The sequence below is a fragment of the Galeopterus variegatus genome, unplaced genomic scaffold (assembly GCF_000696425.1).
Source record: "Galeopterus variegatus unplaced genomic scaffold, G_variegatus-3.0.2 Scaffold753, whole genome shotgun sequence".
Taxonomy (NCBI): Eukaryota; Metazoa; Chordata; class Mammalia; order Dermoptera; family Cynocephalidae; genus Galeopterus; species Galeopterus variegatus.
In genome coordinates, this window is record NW_007726864.1 from 388,538 (window position 1) to 409,101 (window position 20,564).

General features: G+C 39.4%; 2 protein-coding genes and 1 long non-coding RNA gene across 5 annotated transcripts in view; 1 reads left to right on the top strand and 2 right to left on the bottom strand.

Moving 5' to 3' along the window:
- Positions 1-2,761: 2,761 nt before the first annotated feature.
- On the bottom strand, positions 2,762-3,601 carry LOC103590002 (PCNA-associated factor-like). 2 transcript variants are annotated; one of them, XM_008572116.1, is made up of 2 exons: positions 3,404-3,540; positions 3,180-3,255 (listed from the first exon to the last, which is right to left on the bottom strand). In XM_008572116.1, the coding sequence occupies exons 1-2, from the start codon at positions 3,538-3,540 to the stop codon at positions 3,180-3,182; spliced, it is 213 nt and encodes a 70-aa protein (XP_008570338.1). The 2 variants fall into 2 exon arrangements, with proteins under 2 accessions (XP_008570337.1, XP_008570338.1); XM_008572115.1 differs by having other exon boundaries at positions 2,762-3,601.
- Positions 3,602-11,346: 7,745 nt separating this feature from the next.
- On the bottom strand, positions 11,347-12,077 carry LOC103590003. The gene is made up of 2 exons (XR_550434.1): positions 11,733-12,077; positions 11,347-11,654 (listed from the first exon to the last, which is right to left on the bottom strand). It is a non-coding gene; the product is annotated as an uncharacterized LOC103590003 (long non-coding RNA).
- A 253-nt stretch (positions 12,078-12,330) lies between these two features.
- Positions 12,331-20,564, top strand: part of ENTPD7 (ectonucleoside triphosphate diphosphohydrolase 7) — a 43,822-nt gene continuing 35,588 nt past the window's right edge. The window contains exons 1-3 of one of the 2 annotated variants that reach the window (XM_008572118.1): positions 12,331-12,471; positions 12,758-12,862; positions 14,459-14,641. In XM_008572118.1, coding sequence (XP_008570340.1) covers positions 12,855-12,862; positions 14,459-14,641 — 191 coding nt within the window. In that variant the 5' untranslated portion in view covers positions 12,331-12,471; positions 12,758-12,854. The remainder of the gene's footprint in view (positions 12,472-12,757; positions 12,863-14,458; positions 14,642-20,564) is intronic. The other variant, XM_008572117.1, reaches the window with a different exon arrangement.

The following is a 20,564-nucleotide window of genomic DNA, read 5'->3' on the forward strand; positions in this document are numbered from 1 at the left end:
ACTTCAATGAGTAACACATCCTTTTGTGAATGAGCTGCTTTCTAATTCTTGAACAAAATTTTAGGACATGGAAGAGTTGAATGACAAAGATTGACAACTCCATCCATTTACTTATTTGTTTAAAAAGGCTCCTTGGCACTTACATCTATAATAACAAAAAATAGGAATAGAATTGGTGATGAACTCTACTTCACTTTAGCAATAAATAGTAGTAATCTAAAAAAAAAATCATCATCTAATGATCCATGATGTAATTAAAAATGGTTTCAAAGCCCCATCCATCTGTTAAGAGTACAGTCCATTAAAATTTTTCTTTTCATGTAAATAATTATTAATCAAAATCTTATTTATAATCATATTGTTTTCATATCCCAATTCAATTATTTCCCTGGTCTCCCCAACTTGATCAGCTCCTCCATCATGTACCTCAGGTCCCCTCTTACATAGTTGTAATTCTGTATATGTTTATAAAATTATTTTATTAGTATCTATATCATCATTAGATGGTAAGCCCCATCAGGTAAGGGAACATCTTTTTTTTAAACTTTCTTTTTTCCCCCTACACCATTATATCTTCAGAATAGCACAGTACTCGAAACATTGTTAAGTTCTCGGTAAAATTTATTTGAATTAATAAATGATACATGAGACGCTCCTGGATCCTGGGTCTGAGCTGCTGTATCTCCACTTAGGTGGTAACAGTGACTCATCCAATGAGTTCCAGTTTCTTCACCCTCTCCCCACAAACCAAGACCTAACCCTTGTAGGTATCCTGCAATTGTAATCAGAACACCACCCAGCAGGATCCTGGGAGCAAGACTCATTCCTTTCCTAATCTTGGCCTTAATTCTAGAAAGTTCTCTTGGAAGCAACAGGCCCTTCAGAAGCCAGGACTGGAAACAGAGCCCTTGCCACTATTTTGTGAGAGTTTATTAAAAGGTAATCAGGCTGAAAATCAGTTTCTTCCTTTCTTTTGTTTCTTTCCTTCCTTCCTTTCTTACCAGTGGTTCTCAAATCAGACAGGGGAGCTTGTTAGACATGCTAGAATTTTGGACCCTACCCTAGACCTAACTAATTATATCTCTGGGAGAGAGGCATGGGAATCTGCATTTTATGAGCAGGTCATTATGACACAGGTGGTCCACGGACCACACTTTGAGAAATACTGCTTTGTTATCACCATTCTAGTTCCAAACACCCAGGTAGTGTTTGTTTCATAGGCTAAAAGCTATGACACAGCAGTGGGCAGCAAAGCTTAATAGTGCTGGCCAATTCATTTATTCTTCAAACAGTATGTGCCAGGCCCTGAACTAAGTGCTAGGGATACAGTGATACTGACATTGGCCTCTTCTCTGGTGGAGCTTAGGGTTTGCTGGGAAAGACAGGCATGAACCAGAAACTCACAAATGTAAAATTACAACTGAGATGTATGCGATGAAGGGAAGGCACATCATGTACCAAAAGCATATGTTAAGGGGATCTGACTTAGTCTAGGGAGTTATGCAACAGGGAAAATGTCATTTGAAATAAGATCTTAAGGCCAGCCCGTGGCTCACTCGGTAGAGTGCGGTGCTGATAACACCAAGGCCACGGGTTCGGATCCTATATAGGGATGGCCGGTTTGCTCACTGGCTGAGCGTGGTGCTGACAACACCAAGCCAAGGGTTGAGATCCCCTTACCGGTCATCTTTTTTAAAAAAAAAAAAGAAATAAGATCTTAAAGTTAAGAAGAGTTAATTAGGTTACACCGGAGGAGAGGCAGAACAGGTAAGGGAGGCAGAACTTCGGATCCTATATAGGGATGGCCGGTTTGCTCACTGGCTGAGCGTGGTGCTGACAACACCAAGCCAAGGGTTGAGATCCCCTTACCGGTCATCTTTTTTAAAAAAAAAAAAGAAATAAGATCTTAAAGTTAAGAAGAGTTAATTAGGTTACATCGGAGGAGAGGCAGAAGAGGTAAGGGAGGCAGAACTTTCTGGACAAAGGTAATATCATATTGCAAAAGTCCTGTGATGAGAGGATAGGGCCAGTGTTAAGGGGGCCAGATGAAGTATAGTTTGAGATGAGTCCTGGGAAGCAAGTAGGGGCCAGACCATGAGAAGCTTTGAAAGTCATGTTAAGGGGATCAGTTTATATCTTAAAAACAATGGGATCCCACTGTGGAATTTTAAGTTGGAGTTGTATAAGATGGTCCAATTTTGCATTTTGAAAAGGTCATTTTGGTTGCTGTGGAAAAAGACTGAATAAATATTCATTTATTACAAACAAATTTCAGAAAAACATGCTTGTTAAAACATGGTAAATTTTGACAACAAACTATCAGCAAGCAAAGTGTGATGAGGAAGCAAGAATATCAGTTAACAATATTATACCCACCTCTTCAATTATACTGCTGGTTATCTTCAAAAATGTAATAGTAACTCTAAGGACTTTAGACAGAGCTCTGGGTTTATGGCATGATTTACCTTTCATGTTTTATTGTTTTCCAACTTTAAAAGTACAGGCCCAAAGGGTAATATTTTATAATATTGAATCAAATGCTTATCCTAGGAAAATTCCCCTCTTTTAATGTAACCTATGGGATCTTCCTACCTGATTCTATGCCGGTATTTTATCTTGTTTTTTGTAGTTGCTTTGATTAACAACCATTGAAAGCCTCAAGACCAAATTGTCCTTAAATTTTCCTAAGGAGAAGATATCCATCCAAATTTTTTCAACCTTGCATCTTTGGTTCCCTTTTTGAAAAGGGGTAGAGGTTAGTTTATTACTGAATTTTTTTAATGTGCAAAAATCTAACTCTGCTTCTTAAAGTAAATAAAAGCAACAAAAATATGGCACCATTTCAATAATCAAATGCCAATAAAAATGGCAGCAGTACGAAGATCTAAGCAAATCTCAAATACCGCAGACTTCTAATTAGAACACCACGCAATGATCTGATTTTAGCAAGAACCAGAAGCTTAATAGCAGGTAAAAGACACCAAATACTGCATTATATTGAATACTAAGCTAAAAAACCACAATTAATCTTACAAATTCTCCAATTTCATAACTACTTACTTTTGAACAACCAAATTTAAGTCTAATTTTTAAAATTAAATGCCTATTCAACAAAGCTAATTGGAAGAAACATATTTATGCAAATTTACATCCTAGAATACCAGAGTAAACAGGAGACATTATTCAAAGATGAATAAGAAAGTTCTATTCTTTTTCATCATCTGTGGGATCAGGTTGCAACGGACATGCTTTTCTCTTTGCTTTTCCTAAGCCACTGCTTCTTACCTCTTCAGGAATCTGATTCTCTTTTTCAGAATCTTTAGGGGACGACCTGAAGAATTTGCTAGTTCCTTTTTGCCTCTTGGGAGTTGGGCGCACACAAACTGGATTCCCTCCTGCATACTTATTTTCAGCTTTCGTCAACGAAAGCGTTGTAGAATTAATGGCAGAGGTGGAGGAACCAAGCACCTTCCTGGGAGCTCGAGAAGCCACAACTTTTCTATAGGTGCCTGGGACAGTGTCTGCTTTAGTCCACAACATGTTCAAACAACAGAGGAGAGTAAGGAACTGACTTCCCAGCTGAGGGTGTTTCTCTGGACAAGGACCCCTGGGCCATTATTCTTATTTTATCGATAAGGAAGTAAGCTGTAAAGACCATAACTTCCTCGAGGTCATACATCTTAGTAAGTGGTGAAGCCAGGTTTCAGACCTGGTCTGCCTGACTTTAGAGTGTAAACTCTTAAATAGATCTGCTGCCTCTCTAGATCAAGGTAATAGACTGCCAAAATTGAGTTGGCCAAAATGATAAAAAAGGAAGAAACAGAAAGCCTCATCTCTGACCCATCCCATCTTTGCTTTGGTCATGACTCCTCATCAGAAAATGAGAATGGGAAGGTAGCACAGGTCACTGAAGTTCCCTTATTTGACCTAAGCTTCAGTTTCTTCATCTGTAAAATGGTAATAACAATAATAGCAGATACTTCTTTGGATCGTTTGAGGATTAAATTAGAAAAAGAATGTAAGTGCCTAGTATACTATCAGGCATCTAGTTAGAACTCAATAAATGTTGATTATTAATATTGCAGTTATTGTAATTATTATTACTTATTTTTCCTTTATAACTGTCTATCCACCATTACAGAAATCAAAGGCATCATATTTCATAACTCCCAAGCAAGAAACCAAAATGACCATGATTAGTCACTGTCCTTCACTCATTTTACACAATCAGCTTGTTGCTAGACTACAGCACCAAATTTGGGATATCTCACATATAAGCCTCCTTTTCTCCTAACAATAACATCCTCACGTCAAGCCCATGTCATATGTGACCTTAGTTACTGCATGAACTTTGTGTCATAAAGAGCACACTAAATTCTTACATAAAGTGGCTAGAATTACAAAGTTTTCCCTGAATGTTATCAAAGATTGTAATGGTCTACTGTCCTTGACACAGAAAGAAGACAAACTATCGGCAGGGGATGAGGTTTGGGTTGTTTATGTAAGTAGATGTGATGTGTTTTTAATGCTCTGTGGTACTGAATCCTTTATAAACATGGGGCATTACCAAAACAGCTAGCCAGGTTATAGAGGCAGCAAACATTAAGGATAACAACATCATCATCATTAACAAAAAAAACCCATTATGGCAGCACATGTAGGCCTCGACCCATAAACCTTGAATCCCTGAGTTATCTTTGTGTGTGATTTTCCTGACTGTACTTCAGGTAGTACTCCCATTTTTTTTTGCTACATTTTTATTACAGGCACATCCGACCCTCTTACTTGGTCTTCCGCCTTATCTGATGCTCATTTCTTCATTGCTTCCTTTTTTCTTTTCTTTCTTTTTTTTTTTTCCTGTGGCTGGCTGGTACAGGGATCAAACTCTGGACCTTGGTTTTCAGTTTATTTATTCTTTCATTGCCTCCTTTTAATCAATCAGCTCTTTTCTCTTTATCCCTTAGTCTTTCTTGCCTTTACAGCTTACTCATTACAGACTAGAATGTAAAAGCTCAGGCATTTACATCAACTGCTCCAGAAGAGATAATCCAACATTTTAGGAAATGGAAAGTTATCCTCACACTAACAAAGCCAAATTGCTTCACATTTGGATTTAATTCATCCACCTTAAATGTTACTTATTGGGCTTCAGTTACACGTGTGCCCAGCATTGTGTTAAGGAGAATGAGGAGAGGCAGAGTGCAAAAGAAAAGGAGGGCTAGTTGGTTAGCTTAGTTGGTTAGAGTGCCACCTTGTAACACCAAGGTCTAAGGGTTCAGATGCCCTTACTGGCCAGGTTGCTGGGGGGAGAAAAAAAGAAAGGAAAGACTGAGCTGCAGTCCTCCTTTTCAAGAAACTTGCAATCTCTGGTGGAAAAAGACATGCAGGCATCATACAACAACTATAACTAACAGCTAACTTTTATGAAGGGCTTACTGTTATGTGCTAGCCAGTGCATTCATTATTTCTTTTAATCCTATGTGGTTGTGTATTAGTTATCTACTGCTCCATGACAAATTATCACAAAATTTAGTGGCTTAAAACAATAAATATTATCAGTTTCTGTGGGTGAGGAATTTGATATAGTTGGCTAGTGCTACAGTTACATGAAGGCTTGACTGGGGCTGGAGGATGCACATCCACGAGGGCTCACTCACATGCAGGCAAGCCCGTGCTGGCTGTTGGCAGGAGGCCTCAGTTTACCTCCCTGTGGGCCTCTCCAGAGACTTTCTTGAATGTCCTTGTGACATGGTAGCACTTGGTACCACGTTTCTGGCAAATTATTGTATGTCATTTCGGATTATAGTGATTCCAGTGGATATGAAGTACAGTTTGAGTAGTCCCAATCTGAAAATCCCAAATCTTTTTTTTTTTTTAAAGATGACCGGTAAGGGGATCTCAACCCTTGGCTTGGTGTTGTCAGCACCACGCTCAGCCAGTGAGCCAACCGGCCATCCCTATATGAGATCCGAACCCGTGGCCTTGGTGTTATCAGCACCGCACTCTACCGAGTGAGCCACAGGCCGGCCTTGAAAATCCCCAATCTTAAACGCTCCTCCATCTAAAACTTTTTGAGTGACAACATAATGCTCAAAGGAAATGCTCACTGAGCATTTCAGATTTTGAAGTTTTGGATTAGGGATGCTCAACTGGTAAGTATAATGCAAATAATCCAAAATTGGAAAGAATTTGAAATCCAAAACATTTCTGGTCTCAAGCATTTTGGATAAGGATATTCAACCTGCAGTAGTTTTAATTTGGATTTTCCCAATCACTAACACATGTACTTATTTGCCATCTGTATATCTTTTTTTGGTGAAGTGCCCAAATCTTCTGTTCATTTATACTTGAGTTGTTTGTTTTCTTATTATTTGCTTTGAGGATTCCTTTAAAAGGAATATTTTTTTTGTATTCTTGATACAAGGCCTTTATTAGATATGTGATTTGAAATTTTCTCCCCCAGTGTATGGCTTATATTTTCATTTTCTTAGCAGTGTCTTTTGAAGAAGAAATCTTTTTGGTTTTAATTTTTTATTTTTATTTTTATTTTTTTTGGCAGCCGGCTGGTATGGGGATGTGAATCCTTGACCTTGTTGTTACCAGCACCATGCTCTAACCAACTGAGCTAACCAACCAGTCTGGATCTTAGTTTTAATGAAGATCAAATTATTAAGTTTTCTTTTGTGGATCTTGCTTTTGCTATTGAATCTAAAAGATCTCTGCTAAACCAAAGGCCACTAAGGTTTTTTCTCCTATTTTTTCTTTTATGAGTTTTATAGTTTTAGCCCTTACATCCAGGACTATAATCTATCTCAAGCTGGTTTTTATGTGTGATGTTAGGTTTTTTGTTACTGTCAGTTTTTCATTTAACACTATTTCTCTGAGATCTTCTCATATGTATACATAAAGAGCTTCCTTATTCTTTTTAGTGCCAAATTCTTGCTTTGATGATGCTATTATTTTAGTTGCAGGGAGACAGACAATAAACCAATAAGTAAAACACATTGTATATAAAATGATGATATAGAAAGGAAAGGGGATTGGAAGCGTGGGTGGGCAGGACAGTTATAATTTTAAATAGGATGATTTGGGGAGGGTCTTACTGAGAAGCTGCACTTTAACAAAGACTGAAGGAGGTAAGGGAGCAAGGCACCAGGTACGGAGAAAAGATGCACAAAAGCTCCTGTGTAACTGAACACTAAGTACGAAAGACCTAAAACAAGAGAGGGCCTGTTATGTTCTAGATACAGTAAGGAAGTCTGTGTGGCTGAAATAAAGGGAGTGAAGGGAATAATAGTGAGAAACAAGGTTATAGAGGCAAGAGGGCCATGTGTTGGGCAGATTGCACAGAGCCTTGTAGGTTGCAGGCCGTGAGGACTAGGGCTTTGATTCAAGTGAGATGAGAAGTTACTGCAGGGTTTGCACTGGACAGGATCACACTGCTTGCAGTGTTCAGAACAGACTGCAGAGTGCAAATTAGATGCAAAAAGACCAGTTAGGAACCTACTGCAATAATCCAGGATGGTAGCAATGAGGTTAGTGAGAAATGGCTGGGTTTTGGATACATTCTTAAGGTAGAGCCAACAGGCTTTGCTGATGGGCTGGATGTGGGATGGGAGAGCAAGAAATAAATTCAGAATGACTTCAAGACTTTGGGTCTCAGCATCTGGAAGAATAGAGTGCTTTTACTACTTCACCAACATAGTGTATTATCAAACATTTTAATCTTTGCTAGCCTGATAGTTGAAAAATGGTATCTAATATAGATTTTCCCCACATTTTAATTGTGAAAATTGTCAGACAGAAAATTGAAAGAATAGTACCCATTTCATATTGATTTAAATAATAAAAGAGATTTATTAGCTCAAATAATTGGACGTCCAGAGAACATAGTGGAATTTAGGTTTGGTTTGACTCGGTGGCTTAACGATGTCATTAAGAATCTGGGGGGTAGGAGTGGGGTGTAGAGAGGTGGGGAGAGAGAGAGAATTGTTCTCTCATATGCTCTCTAAGAAAAGCAAATACACTTATTTGCCCCAGCAAACATGTCTTTTTATCTGGAATTGGGCCATGTGCCTACTCCTGAAACAATAGCTGTGAACAAAGGATGGCATTTTGCCCATTACCTTAGGCCTGGCTTGCATGTCCCTCTCCTAGGGTCAGGAAAGGGAGTCAGAATCCTCCAATGGTGTGGGCTACACATAAGGAAGATGTCCACACCTAAATAAAACTGGGATGGATACCAAGAGAAGGGGATAAATGTCCATACTATGCTCCAGTCCAAGTACTTTGGGCATTTTAGAGTTTGCCACACTACACCTCCACCCAGTCTTCCCTGCCCTGGTCTCCCTGGGGAGAGGCCTTTCAATTCTTTGAATGACCTATGGAATTGATTTTCTGCATATGCCAAATTTTCAACCATCCTACCTGTTAATTTACTTCCTGCAGTTGCTGTCATCTTTCTATACTGCTATGCCTCCATTCCTCAAAGTACCCCAACACAAGGCTGTGGTGTTATCAGACATTTATTGAAGGTTTGGGAGAGGATTGTAATGTAGTACAGAACTTAAAATTGAACACTAGATGTCAATGTCATTATCCAAAAGTTCCCTGACCAACCTCATCTTGGTGACTGATTTAAAAATATGTCTGAAAATTGTTTGATACTTCTCCCTTCAAAAGGTGGAGCCTAACTGCTCTCCTCTTGAATATGGGCTAGGAGTTAGTGACTCACTTTTAACAACAGGAGGCAGAAGTGAAGACATTTGACTTCCGCAGCTAGGTCATAAAAAGGATAGAGCTTCCACCTGGCTCTCTCTCTTTAGGATCACTCTGGGGAAAGCAGGCTGCCATGTCGTGAAGACACCCAAGCAGCCCTGGAAGAGTACCATTCGAAATGGAACTTAGGCCTCCCTCCAACAGCCAGCATCAACTTGCCAGCCATGCAAGTGTGCCACCTTGGAGGTATATCATCTAGTCCCAGCTAAGACTTCAGAGGACTATAACTCTAGCTGACATGTTTACTGCAACCTCATGAGAGACCCCGAGCCAAGCTGGTCCAAATGCCCGACCCATAGAAACTCTGAGAGATAAGACTTATTGTTATTTTAAGCTATGAAGTTTTGGGGTAATTTGTTATGCAGCCATAGATAAATAACCCAGGGACTCTCTCATGGGCTGTTCTTTTCAGTCCTGTCTGTCACTATCTTCCTCCTCTTTTCTTTCACCTCTTTTTCTTCTTTCCTTGTTAGAGCTCCCTAAACCCAGTCTAGAGGGAATGCTCAAAATCCCTGTATTTTCTTTTTGCAGAGAAACTTAAGTCTTCTAGGTCTAAACCTCTCCCACCTAGGTTAAGCCCAGGAAATCCCACTTTCTCTGACCAAACATACCCACTAAGGTCCAAAACAGACATATTCTGTTGTCCTACCAGGCCACCTGGTATCAGGTCCACTCTAACAACTGCCAGCTTGCCCTCATAGAAGTACATATGGCCAAAATGCTATAAGAGCAGGGAATAAGAAGTAATAAGCCAACTGTGGAGCTCATGGAAGAGATGATATTTGAGCTGAGTTTTTAAGGAGAAGCAATGCGGACAACTGACACGTAATATGGGTCTCGTTTGGCTGATTTTGCTCAGGGCTGGGCATCAAGAACCCCTTGAGAAAACTGCAAATGTAGTTGTACACAAGCCTTTAAGGAGCCGTTAAAAGCATATTTTGAAATATGGATTTCTATAATTTGTTACAACATGTTGAGTTACAGCAAATGAAATAGAGAAATAGTCTCAACCCTTTTGTATTTGGCCTGCAGATTGGAAACCTCAGAATTCAGCCCTATGAGCTGTTAATCAGATAAGCACTGCAGGTTTTCTTAAAGAATCATACTTAACAAACGCCTGTAGGCATCTGGATGTTTTGATGGAAGTATGATCCAAAGCAGACTGACAAGGAAAGTTTTACGAAGAAAGTGTAATGATAAAGTGTTGGGATTAAAATGTAGATGTTTCTTCTGTTTTATGATAGTATGAGGGTACTTCAGAAAGTTTGTGGAAAAATAGAATTAACAGATAATATAAATCTTTCCATGAATTTTTTTTTTTTTTGTCTTTTTTGTGACTGGTAAGGGGATCGCAACCCTTGGTGTGGTGTCGCCTGCACCGCGCTCAGCCAGTGAGCACAACGAAGAAAGTGTAATGATAAAGTGTTGGGATTAAAATGTAGATGTTTCTTCTGTTTTATGATAGTATGAGGGTACTTCAGAAAGTTTGTGGAAAAATAGAATTAACAGATAATATAAATCTTTCCATGAATTTTTTTTTTTTTTTGGCTGGCCGGTTTGGGGATCCGTGAACTTTAAGTACTTTTGTAGTTATGAAATGTAAGATAATGTTTCAATGCATCTTTGAATCATAAGTTAATATAGTTCATAAACCATATGAATTAAGTATTTTTAAAAAATAGATAGGAATTCTATTTCCACTCAAAAACACCCATTTTGTGAAACATGGAGTTTGAAATATACATATATTAAACTTGGAACTCACAGGAGCCGAACTTCAAGAAATTTTTAAAAATTATTCCAAAAATATTGTTCTTTCCATGTCTAACTTGTTCTAGGCACTAAACTGGGCTCTGAAACAATAAAAGTATCTGATATTTGTATAATTTTGTGGTTAGTCCCAACGTTATGCAACTATTCTACTAAATGTGGTTTTTGGGGGCCCAGATAAAATATAACCCTTTAAAAAGTGTAGGGACCGAGGAACAGAGGAGAAAATTGAGATCTGAGAATTGGGGAAAGGCAAATTAGGAAGCCCAACCAGGTTGGGAGAGCAGTGGCGGGAGGAAACAACCATCATGAGAGACAGAATATACAACCATTAGAACTCTGATCCACAACCTCTGCAGCAATTGACCCAGAATGATCAGGGCTTGGTCAATGACTGTCAGCTTCCCTATTTTTTTTTTCGCCCCCTCCCCATCTCCAACTCAGGACCAACTAGAGATGGCCGAATATGCTTCCCCAAACCAATCACATATTATGCTGTGCTTCTTGCTAGCCAACGTTCCCTTTTTTTTCCACTTATTAAGTTTTCCCACTCCCCTGACAGCCTTTGAGTCTCTGCCAAACCCTAGTGACATGACTGACTCCCTTGTTATAACCAGCTTTGAATAAATAGCCTCTTTGTTTTCATTTGGGTGGTCTTCGTTTTTCCCCTACAGGCATTCATTCACTTATTTATCATACAGTGGCCAGCACTGGGAATACGTGGAAGCAGATAGTCCCTGCCCTCAAGGATATTCCATCTAGCGGGACAAACAGACACATAATTGTAACTCAGTGTGGTAAGTGTAACAATAGGTGTGTATAAAGGAGGTGGAGGTCAAGTAAGGCTTTTGGGGGAAGGCGACCCTTAAGCCGAATGGTAAGGGATGAGCAGGCTTGGTCTGGTTAAGAGACTGAAGAAGGTTATTCAAGGCAGGTGGAGGGACAGAACAAGCAGAGCCAGAGGCCGGAAACCACCGGGCTGTGTTGCTGGACCGTAACACGGCGGCGAGGAGCGGCAGAAGATGCAGTAGGGGCGGGTCACGGATGGTGATCTAAGTGCCACGTTGGAAAGAGCTTGGACTTTGTGCTGCTCCAGCGGCTCCCTCCTGGAAATGAGAGATACGGCTGACGTGAGGAAGGAAGAATAAAAACATTAGGGAGCCGTTGCCGTTGTATGTACTTACTGTAAGGTCCAAAAGGACAGCGACACAGAAGCTCATAACACACAGCAGACATTCAATGAATGTTGGATGAATGGACACAGCGCTTTGATGTAGACGTCACTGTCTCTAATTTGCGTTTTTCTCACGGGTCAAGACCATGAGGCCAGGGCGTCAGTTTGGGAGGCGACAAAGACCGTTTAAAGTGGGCGAATTACCATTCTGTCGGGGAGGGTTGGGGGGCACGAAATCTCCAGTACGCGGTGGGCGAGAGATGCACTTCTGCCGCTAACACCCGAGACCCACCCACTGGAACAGCTCTGTCCCGGGAGGGGCCGCGGAGAAAGCCACCAGCAGAGAACTCGCGCCCCCGAGAGGGCAGCGGGCGCAGCGCTGCTCGGCACTCACCACTCATCCGCGCGCCTGTCGTTTGTCCCTTTGGGCGGAGCCTCGGCACGACGCCTTTCCGATTGGACGCGGCTCGAAATCCCGGGGCGGGCATTAGAGGCGAGCCTTCTTGGGGATTGGCCACTCTGGTAGATGGACGTGCTGCTGACGAGACCGGTTCGCCCGCGGCTCCGGGTGCGTGGGGGGGCGGGCCCCTCTTAGTGAGTGCCCTGTCAGTCATTGGCTCCCTGCTGTTTCCTTGGGGACGTGGCGCCCCAGCCGGCTCCGGCCCTTCTTCCGGCTGGACGAGAGGCCGCTGGAGCCGCTTAGCACCGAGCGGAGCTGTGCCGAGGGAGCCGGCGGGCCGCTCCATCCCGTGAGTGTGAGCGTGGGAGGGCTGCGGGACCGGGAGAGAAGGGGAGAGGAAGCAGGGACCCCTTAGCCCATCGGCACCCGGAGACGGCAGTTCCTCGAGGACGGAGCTTGCCCACGAGAACGCCCCGCCACAGGATGCCCAGCTAGAGTCCGCTGGGCCTGAGGAACAAGAGCGGACGGAGCTGGAGTGGGAGCTCGGGGAGGGGGTGGGAGCCGTGGAATTCTCGTGGAGGTCTAGTCTCGTGGGCGCTGCTGGAGGTAAGCCTGAAATCCTCAACTCTTTCCAGGCTGCACACTTAGGAGATGCCTGGGACAAGGAGGCCACCTTCGCAGGGCAAAAGGAAAAGGAGGTGACAGGCGTTGAGACCCCTGAAGGTGGAATCCATGGCTAGGTAAGGCTGCACACTTTCTCCCCTGCTGCGGGCTCCGTAGCGGATGGCAGGTAGGTTGGGGGGGGGGGCCCTGGTAGGCTAAGTGAGGTTTGCCGTAGGGATGCACCTGGACTTTGCATCCTGGGCAGGTGGATGCAAAGATGATCAAAGCTGTATTCTTTTGAAGGCAGATAAGCAATAGTTTCAAACCCCTAACCCCAGGGTGGTGGAATGAGTCTGTTCACTCAACTCTGAAAAGTGCTAGCTTGTGATGTTCTTTTAAATTTCCATCTGAATGAGGCTAGGTGCCTCTTGAGGAGGTTAAACAGTTTTTTCCCCCTCTGCAGTTACCTTTATTTATTTATTAATTATTTTGGCAGCTGGCCAGTGCTGTGATCTGACCCTTGACCCACCACACTATACCGAGCGAGCTAATGAACCAGCCCCGTAATGAACATTAAAAGCAGAAAGACTGGGCCGGTCCGTAGCTCACTCGGGAGAGTGCGGTGCTGATAACACCAAGGCCCCGGGTTCGGATCCCATATACGGATGGCCGGTTCACTCACTGGCTGAGTGTGGTGCTGACAACACCAAGTCAAGGGTTAAGATCCCCTTACCGGTCATCTTTAAAAAAAAAAAAAAAAAAAAGCAGAAAGACTGAGGTCCTTTTGACTCAATATAGGAAGTGAACTTCACACTGAATGCACTTATCCATACATTATAATACTCTGAAGCTTTTAAAAAAGATTAATGTGGATCTACATGTACCAATATGGGACAATTTTTTTTTTTTTTTTTTTAAGATGACCGGTAAGGGGATCTTAACCCTTGACTTGGTGTTGTCAGCACCATGCTCTCCAAAGTGAGCCACAGGCCGGCCAGGGACAATTGTTAAATAGAATAAGTGGGAGAAAGATGCAGAACAATAGGTATGGTGTACTACCATTGTGTACAACCAAGAGAATGCTGACACACACACACACACACACACACACACACACACACACAGATATGTTACCATATATATTGCTATATACTTATGCTTATAAGTATGTATGCTTATAAACATAGAATATCCCTGGAAAAATACATAGAAACTGGGTAGCAGTGGTTGCCTCAGAGAGAGATGGTAGGGTCAGAGCAAAAGATTCACCTTTTACTATACAGTATGTCCTTTTAAACTTTTTCGTTTGTTTTTTTACCATGTGAAAATATATCCTATTAAAACATTTTTAAAAGTCAGTTGAATAACTTTATGAGTATCCATTTTCTTGACAGCATTCTTAGTGGGAATGTTGTAGTTGTTCTGATTCTCCAATGTTATGAAGTTGCCTGGGGAGATAGGTGATTTTTTCATTAACATAAGGTTAATTCTTTGAATTGTACACAAAAGTGCAGAGTATGGAAAAAGAGCAGATAAGGCTTATCTGATTTATGTAGTAGAAGCACCATAAACCATATAGGTCCTTTTCTAAAATTTGAGACTGAAAGAATGTTTACACTTCTGTTGGCATGAATTTTTGCCTTTATTAAGAGGGCTTTATTCAATTAAAAAACTGTTTTTAAGCACTCAACTGTAGAGACTTTCTAGACTTACTAATGTTTGTCTCATTTCAGGATCAGTTTTTCCTACCTCTGTCCAGCCTCCTGGAACTTTACTGTGCCCACAGTGAGCCCATTTCCCCGTCAGCGGGTGGCATTCCTGGGACTCTTCTTCATATCCTGTCTCCTTTTACTTATGTTAATCATGGACTTTCCACATTGGGGTGCTTCATTACCACGAGATAGGCAATATGAAAGGTGAGTCAGCTTTAGATCACTTTGATCAGCTTTGGCGCTAAAGTCATAAATATTTCCATTAGATATTATAATTTTATTAGTAGAGTTGCATGCCATTTATTATATAAGGAAGATCTTAAGCCTCATTTTAGCAATGTTCAGTTTTGGTTCAGGAATGTTGATACTGCACTTTCACCATGAAAGGCATCTTTCTGTTTTCTTGTTTTGGTGGGCTCAGACTTATTGGTTGAAAAAGTATTTAGGATTGTTATACATCTTGATGAACTGACCCCTTTATCATTGTTAAATGATTCTTTGCGTTCTTGATTATATTCTTTGCTCTGAAATCTACTAGTCCGGTGTTAATATAGCTATTTCAGTTTTCCTTTGATTAACCTTAACATGATAGATCTTTTTTATGCTTTTAGTTTTAGCCTATTTGTATCTTTATATTTAAAGTGGACTTCTTGTGGGCAGTGTTTAGTTGAGTCTTGCTTTTTATCCAATCCGACAATCTCTGCCTTTTAATTGGGGTGTTCAGGCCATTTACATTTAGTCCAATTATTGCTTATGTTTAGGATTAATCTGCTATCTTACTGTTTGTGTTCTGTTTGTCACATTTGTTCTTGTTTGCTTTTCCTCTTTTCCTTTTTTTGATTTGAGTACATTTTTTATGATGCCATTTTATCTCTTTTGTTGGGTTATTAGATATAACTCTATTTTTATTTTTTTAGTGGTTGCTTTAGGGTTTATAGTATGCATCTTTAACTTATCACAGCCTACCTTCAAGTAAAATTATACCTCTTCACATATAGTATAAGAACCTAATAACAGTATTCTTTCATTCTCCCTTCCCTTTTGGTCTTTGTGCTATTGTTGTCATACATTTTATTTTTGCATATGTTATAAGCTCCACAAAACATTATTATTTTAGCTTTAAATGGTCAAATATCTTTTAAAAAGATTTTAAAAATAGGAAGTAAAGGCTTGTGTACTTATCCATATATTTACCATTTCTGGGCTTCTTCATCCCTTTGTGTGGATCCATATTTCCATCTGGTATAATTTATCTCTTACCTAAAGGACTTTCTTTGACATTTCTAGTAATGCAAATCCATGGGTGATGAATTCTTTTAACTTTTGCATGACGGCAAAAGTCGTTACTTTGCTTTCCTTTTGAAAAAAATGTTCATTGGGTGTAGAACTCTAGGTTGATCTTTTTTTTCTTTTATTACTTTAAAGATGATGCTCCACTGTCTTTTGTCTTGCATTCTTTCTGAGGAGAAGTCTGCTGTCATTTTAATCTTTGTTCTCTCTATAATGTCTTTTTCCTCTGACTGCTTTTTAGATTTTCTCTTTATCACTGGTTTTAAGCAATTTGATTATGATGTGCTTGATGTACATGATTATTGTGCTTGTGATTTGTTTATTCTTGGATCTGTGGATTTATAGTTTTTAATCAAATTTGGAAAAATTTAGACAATTATTTTTTAAAATACTTTTCTTTCCACTCTCACTTCTCCTTTGGGGATCCCAGTAGCATATATTTTGAGCCATATGATGTTTTTCCATAGCTTAAAAATGCTCTCTGTTCATATTTTTTTCAGTCTTTTCTCTATGTATTTCCTTTTGGATATTTTATTGCTGTGCTTTCAAATTCATTAGTATTTTCTTCTATAGTGTCTAATCTATTGTTAGTCCATTCAGTAAAAGCCGAATACCTTTTTTCACAGAAAGTATATCTGAATCATTTGATAAAATTTTAATGCTGTATCAATTGCACAGGAGATCTATATATATTTATAGCAGTGATTCATTTTGCTATTTTTTTGAGATTAGTTTTTAAGGAGGCTACACAATTAATAGTGGCATGTTGTGTTCATCATCTTCAACATGCTTTTCTCATTTTTTTAAAAAAGTTTTTCTTTATTGCTTCTCAGATATGTATTAGTTAAGGAGGCTTTGGGTTTCAAGTAACAGCCCACATGGACTTAACTAGTGAGAAAGTTTATTGGCTCCCATAACTAGAAGTCCAGGGGTGGAGGAACCGTAGGTTCAACATTAGTTGACAGTATGGGGGTCTGTCTCTCCTCTCTGTTGTCCACAGTGTAAGCTTGCTTAATGGTTGCAAAATAGCAGCTGGTAGCAAACAGGACAGCATGCATCTTCACTCATGTCCTGCAGGAGAGAGAAACAGGCTTTCCATGGCTCTCTTTTAAGAATGAAGAAGAATCTTCCCAGAAACCTCTCACAACCCTTTCCTTGAATCTTTTTTGGTCAGAATTGGGTGCCTATTCTCCTTTATATTTCTGGGTTGTTCTGTCCCTAGAATTTCTCACCTCCTATTCACTTTGGTAATTAATCAATTAATTAATTCAACACAATTTTATTGAGCAGCTACCATGTGCCAGGTAATATTATGCACCAGGACACAGAGACTTTGGTGCCTTTGCTCAAGAAGCTTATGTTTTCAATCTTTTCTTCTCTAGCAGCCCTATTCATTTTTGTCTCTTCCTTTCCAGAAGAGGAAACAGTGTTTGGATGACTACAGTAGTTCACAATTGGTCTTAAGAAACTTGACTAAATCTTAAGAGACCTAAATCTGTAATTTGAGTTGCTTTAATGCTTATTGGGATTTTCCTGACAGACCTGAGCACATTTTTCTGCCGGAAGACAGCATAATCTCATTATGGAATTCCATGTAGGATAGTTAATATGACTAAAGACTACTAGGAAGTGGGTGGTGAGCTATGTTGCTGGACAGGTAGATCAGGCTGGGCCTGTTAAGCTGTTTTGGGGGGTTTACACATTATCCTACAGGCAGAGGGAAGACTTTGAAAAATTTTGAAGAGGGATATGATCTGTATTGCTTTTTATTATTTATTTATTGTTTGTTCACCTTTTGAATTGCTTTTTAAAGAGAGCTACTTTGGTGGCATTGTGGAGAATGAATTAGAGGAAAGTAAAAAGAAAGCAGGGAAGCTAATTAGAATACTTCAGTAGATGGTGGCCTGAACTTGAGTGGCAACAATGGGGATGGAGAGAAGTGGAAGCGTTTGAGTGACATGTGGGAGGCAGAGTGATCCAATGATCCTTGTCTCCCATTGTACCACAATTGGCCAGGTCCAATAAATACTTGTTAGGTTGAAGTAATTGAAACAAGTTAGCTGCAGAGCTGAGGAATACACAGACTGTGCCATGTGGTGACCTCACCAAAGTCCTAACACCCTGTAATGCTTTGGCCCAGCAGCCATGTAGCTTGGAGCTCATTGTTGTTTATTTATGGAAAGGTTATAACATGTATCATTCAACTTCACTCATGGCAGCCTCATGAGTCATTTGGAAAGTAAACGTTTGTTGAGAGCTTGCTGTGTGCAAGACATTCTGCTAGGCAGTGGAGTACAAAGATGAATAAAATGTGGCCCCTGAACTCATGGGGTTCATAATCTAGTTAGCAAAGCAGATATGAAGGAATAATTATTTCCCAGTGACATAATAGTTTATATACAGCTGTGTAGAATTGGGAACCATACATACTTCAAGAATCAAGAACAAAGTTAAGAATCAGAAAATCTCATCAGAAGAGGCCTATAAATGATATCACTAAGTTCATGTACTGAAAGCACATGTATTTTACTGATAAGATAGGCTGACACATAAAACCTGTTTGCTTTATTTTACATAGTTTTAATTAGCATGGTTCTCCTTTGTCTGAGAGCACAGCAGATAACAACAAATTAGAATGGTGGTGGGGGTAGGGTGACTTGAACCATTAGATATGGGCACACTGATGACAATAATCAATAATATCTAACATCTTGACAGTGAGGCAGGAGAGAGAAAATTTATTAAAAATAGACCCAATAAGTCAAAATTTCTGTGTACAGTTTCTATAAGTGGTAAATAGTTCTACGTATTTTGTTAAAACTGTTTTATTATACAGTCTAATAATATACATTAATGATGACCTTAAATCAGTGGTTTTCAACCTTGGTGTATCTGAGTCACTTGGAGACCTTTAAAAAATGCAAATAATTGGGACTCTTCTCGAGATGATTCTAACGTACAGCCTGCATTGAAAACTTGCTCTAAGATTTAGTTACTTGGGGAGGTATGGTGGTGTAGGGGAAAGAGGATTGATTTTAGAGCTAATCAGGCCATCATTTGCTAGTTGGGCGATCTTGGTCAGGTTCCTTAATGTCCTGGAATCTCATTTTCTTTTCTTTCTTTCTTTTTTTTTAAATGTGTTGGCCACTATGGGGATTCAAACCCTTGACCTTTGTGTTACAAGGCTTCACTCTAACCAACTGAGCTAACTGGCCAGATTTCGTTTTCTTTGTGTATAAAGTGGGAGTGAAAATGGCTACCTTATAATCATGTCGTTTGAATGCAAAGAGTAAAGCATCTAGGATTGCCGGGCACATTGACTAACTAATCAAATGTTAATCTTAGTATCATTATTTGAAATAATCTTGATTTTTTTTTTGTTCTCTAATTAATTCCTTTCTCTTACCTGAAAATATATATTGAAGATGATGGGCAGCATTATCTCCATTTAAAATTTTGCTTCCATTTCTTTTTTGTGATAGCTGCCACCATTTAAGCACCAGTGAGCACTAGCTGATGATAAAATGATTAAACAGATAACTAGAAATTGGAAACACCTTAGTTCAATAGCTTAAAAAATTTTTTTCGAAGCCACCAAAAAAAAATTTTTTTTAAAGGCAAGTGCTTATGGTTGTGATTTTATATTACATACATATGTAAAATAGTTATTTTTTCTACTTAAATTGTTCATAATTCATGTGATTAAATTATATCAGCATTTTGTGGTGTTCCACAAAGAGTGTGCTGTTTTTCTGGGAACACACAGGTGAATTCAGAAGAGCAAGTTTGGAGAACTTTGATCATGAAAATATGCCCAAAGGAATACTGTATTCATTCTTCTATGGTCTTGATAAATGAGGTGTTATTTTACTTAGAAAAGATAGTCTATCTTGCATATTTTAACGTGTATGAGAGTAGTTGATGTTTAAAAAGTATTTTACTTTTGTATTGAAAAACAATATTTTAATTGAGAATTTTTTCAGCCAATGTTGGAATTTAGCATATCACTTCTGAGGTGATACAACCCAGGACTTCAGAAGCCTGTGGGGAGTTTAACCCTCAGTAGTTTTGAAAATAGTTGTATTTTTTTTTTCTTTATTGTGAACACATACCTCTGGAAGGAGAAAGCAGAAAGTTTGCATCAGAACTAGAATTTAGGAAAAGATACATTTAGAGAGTAGGATAGACTCCAAAACTTTTTTTTTTTTTTTTAAATAGACTTTATATCTTAGAGCAGTTTTAGGTTTACAGATTCAGTTGAGCTGACGGCACAGAGATTTCCCATATAAGTCCTGCCCCCTCACACATATAGCAGGCCTGTTTTTAAGAATAATATTTGTGTTAGATGTGTTTTAATCAACTATTTATCTGTCATTTATCTGTGCCATATATTATAAGACATGCTCCAACAATTTCTTTAGACTTAATACATATTTTACATTCATTTATTCATTCATCCATTCACTTGCAAATATTATTGAGTATCTACACTGTGGTATCCTTAGGGTAGCCACTACCCACATGTTTTTATTTAAATTTAAATTAATTAAAATTAAATAAAACAAAAACTTTAGTTCCTCACTTGCACTGGACACATTTCAAATACTCAATGGGTACATGTGGCTACTAGCTATCCTATTGGACAGTGCAGATAGAGACTATTTCCATCATATCAGAAAGTTCTAAGTGTACCATATTTCAGGCACTGCCCTGGATGCTGGGTAAATTGTTAAAGTTTGCTAATTTCTAGTATAAGGGGCACTTTTAGCATGTGTACATACATATTATATAAGATAAATGGTAAATTGTTCTTACTTAAATGTTCTGTATATTTAGT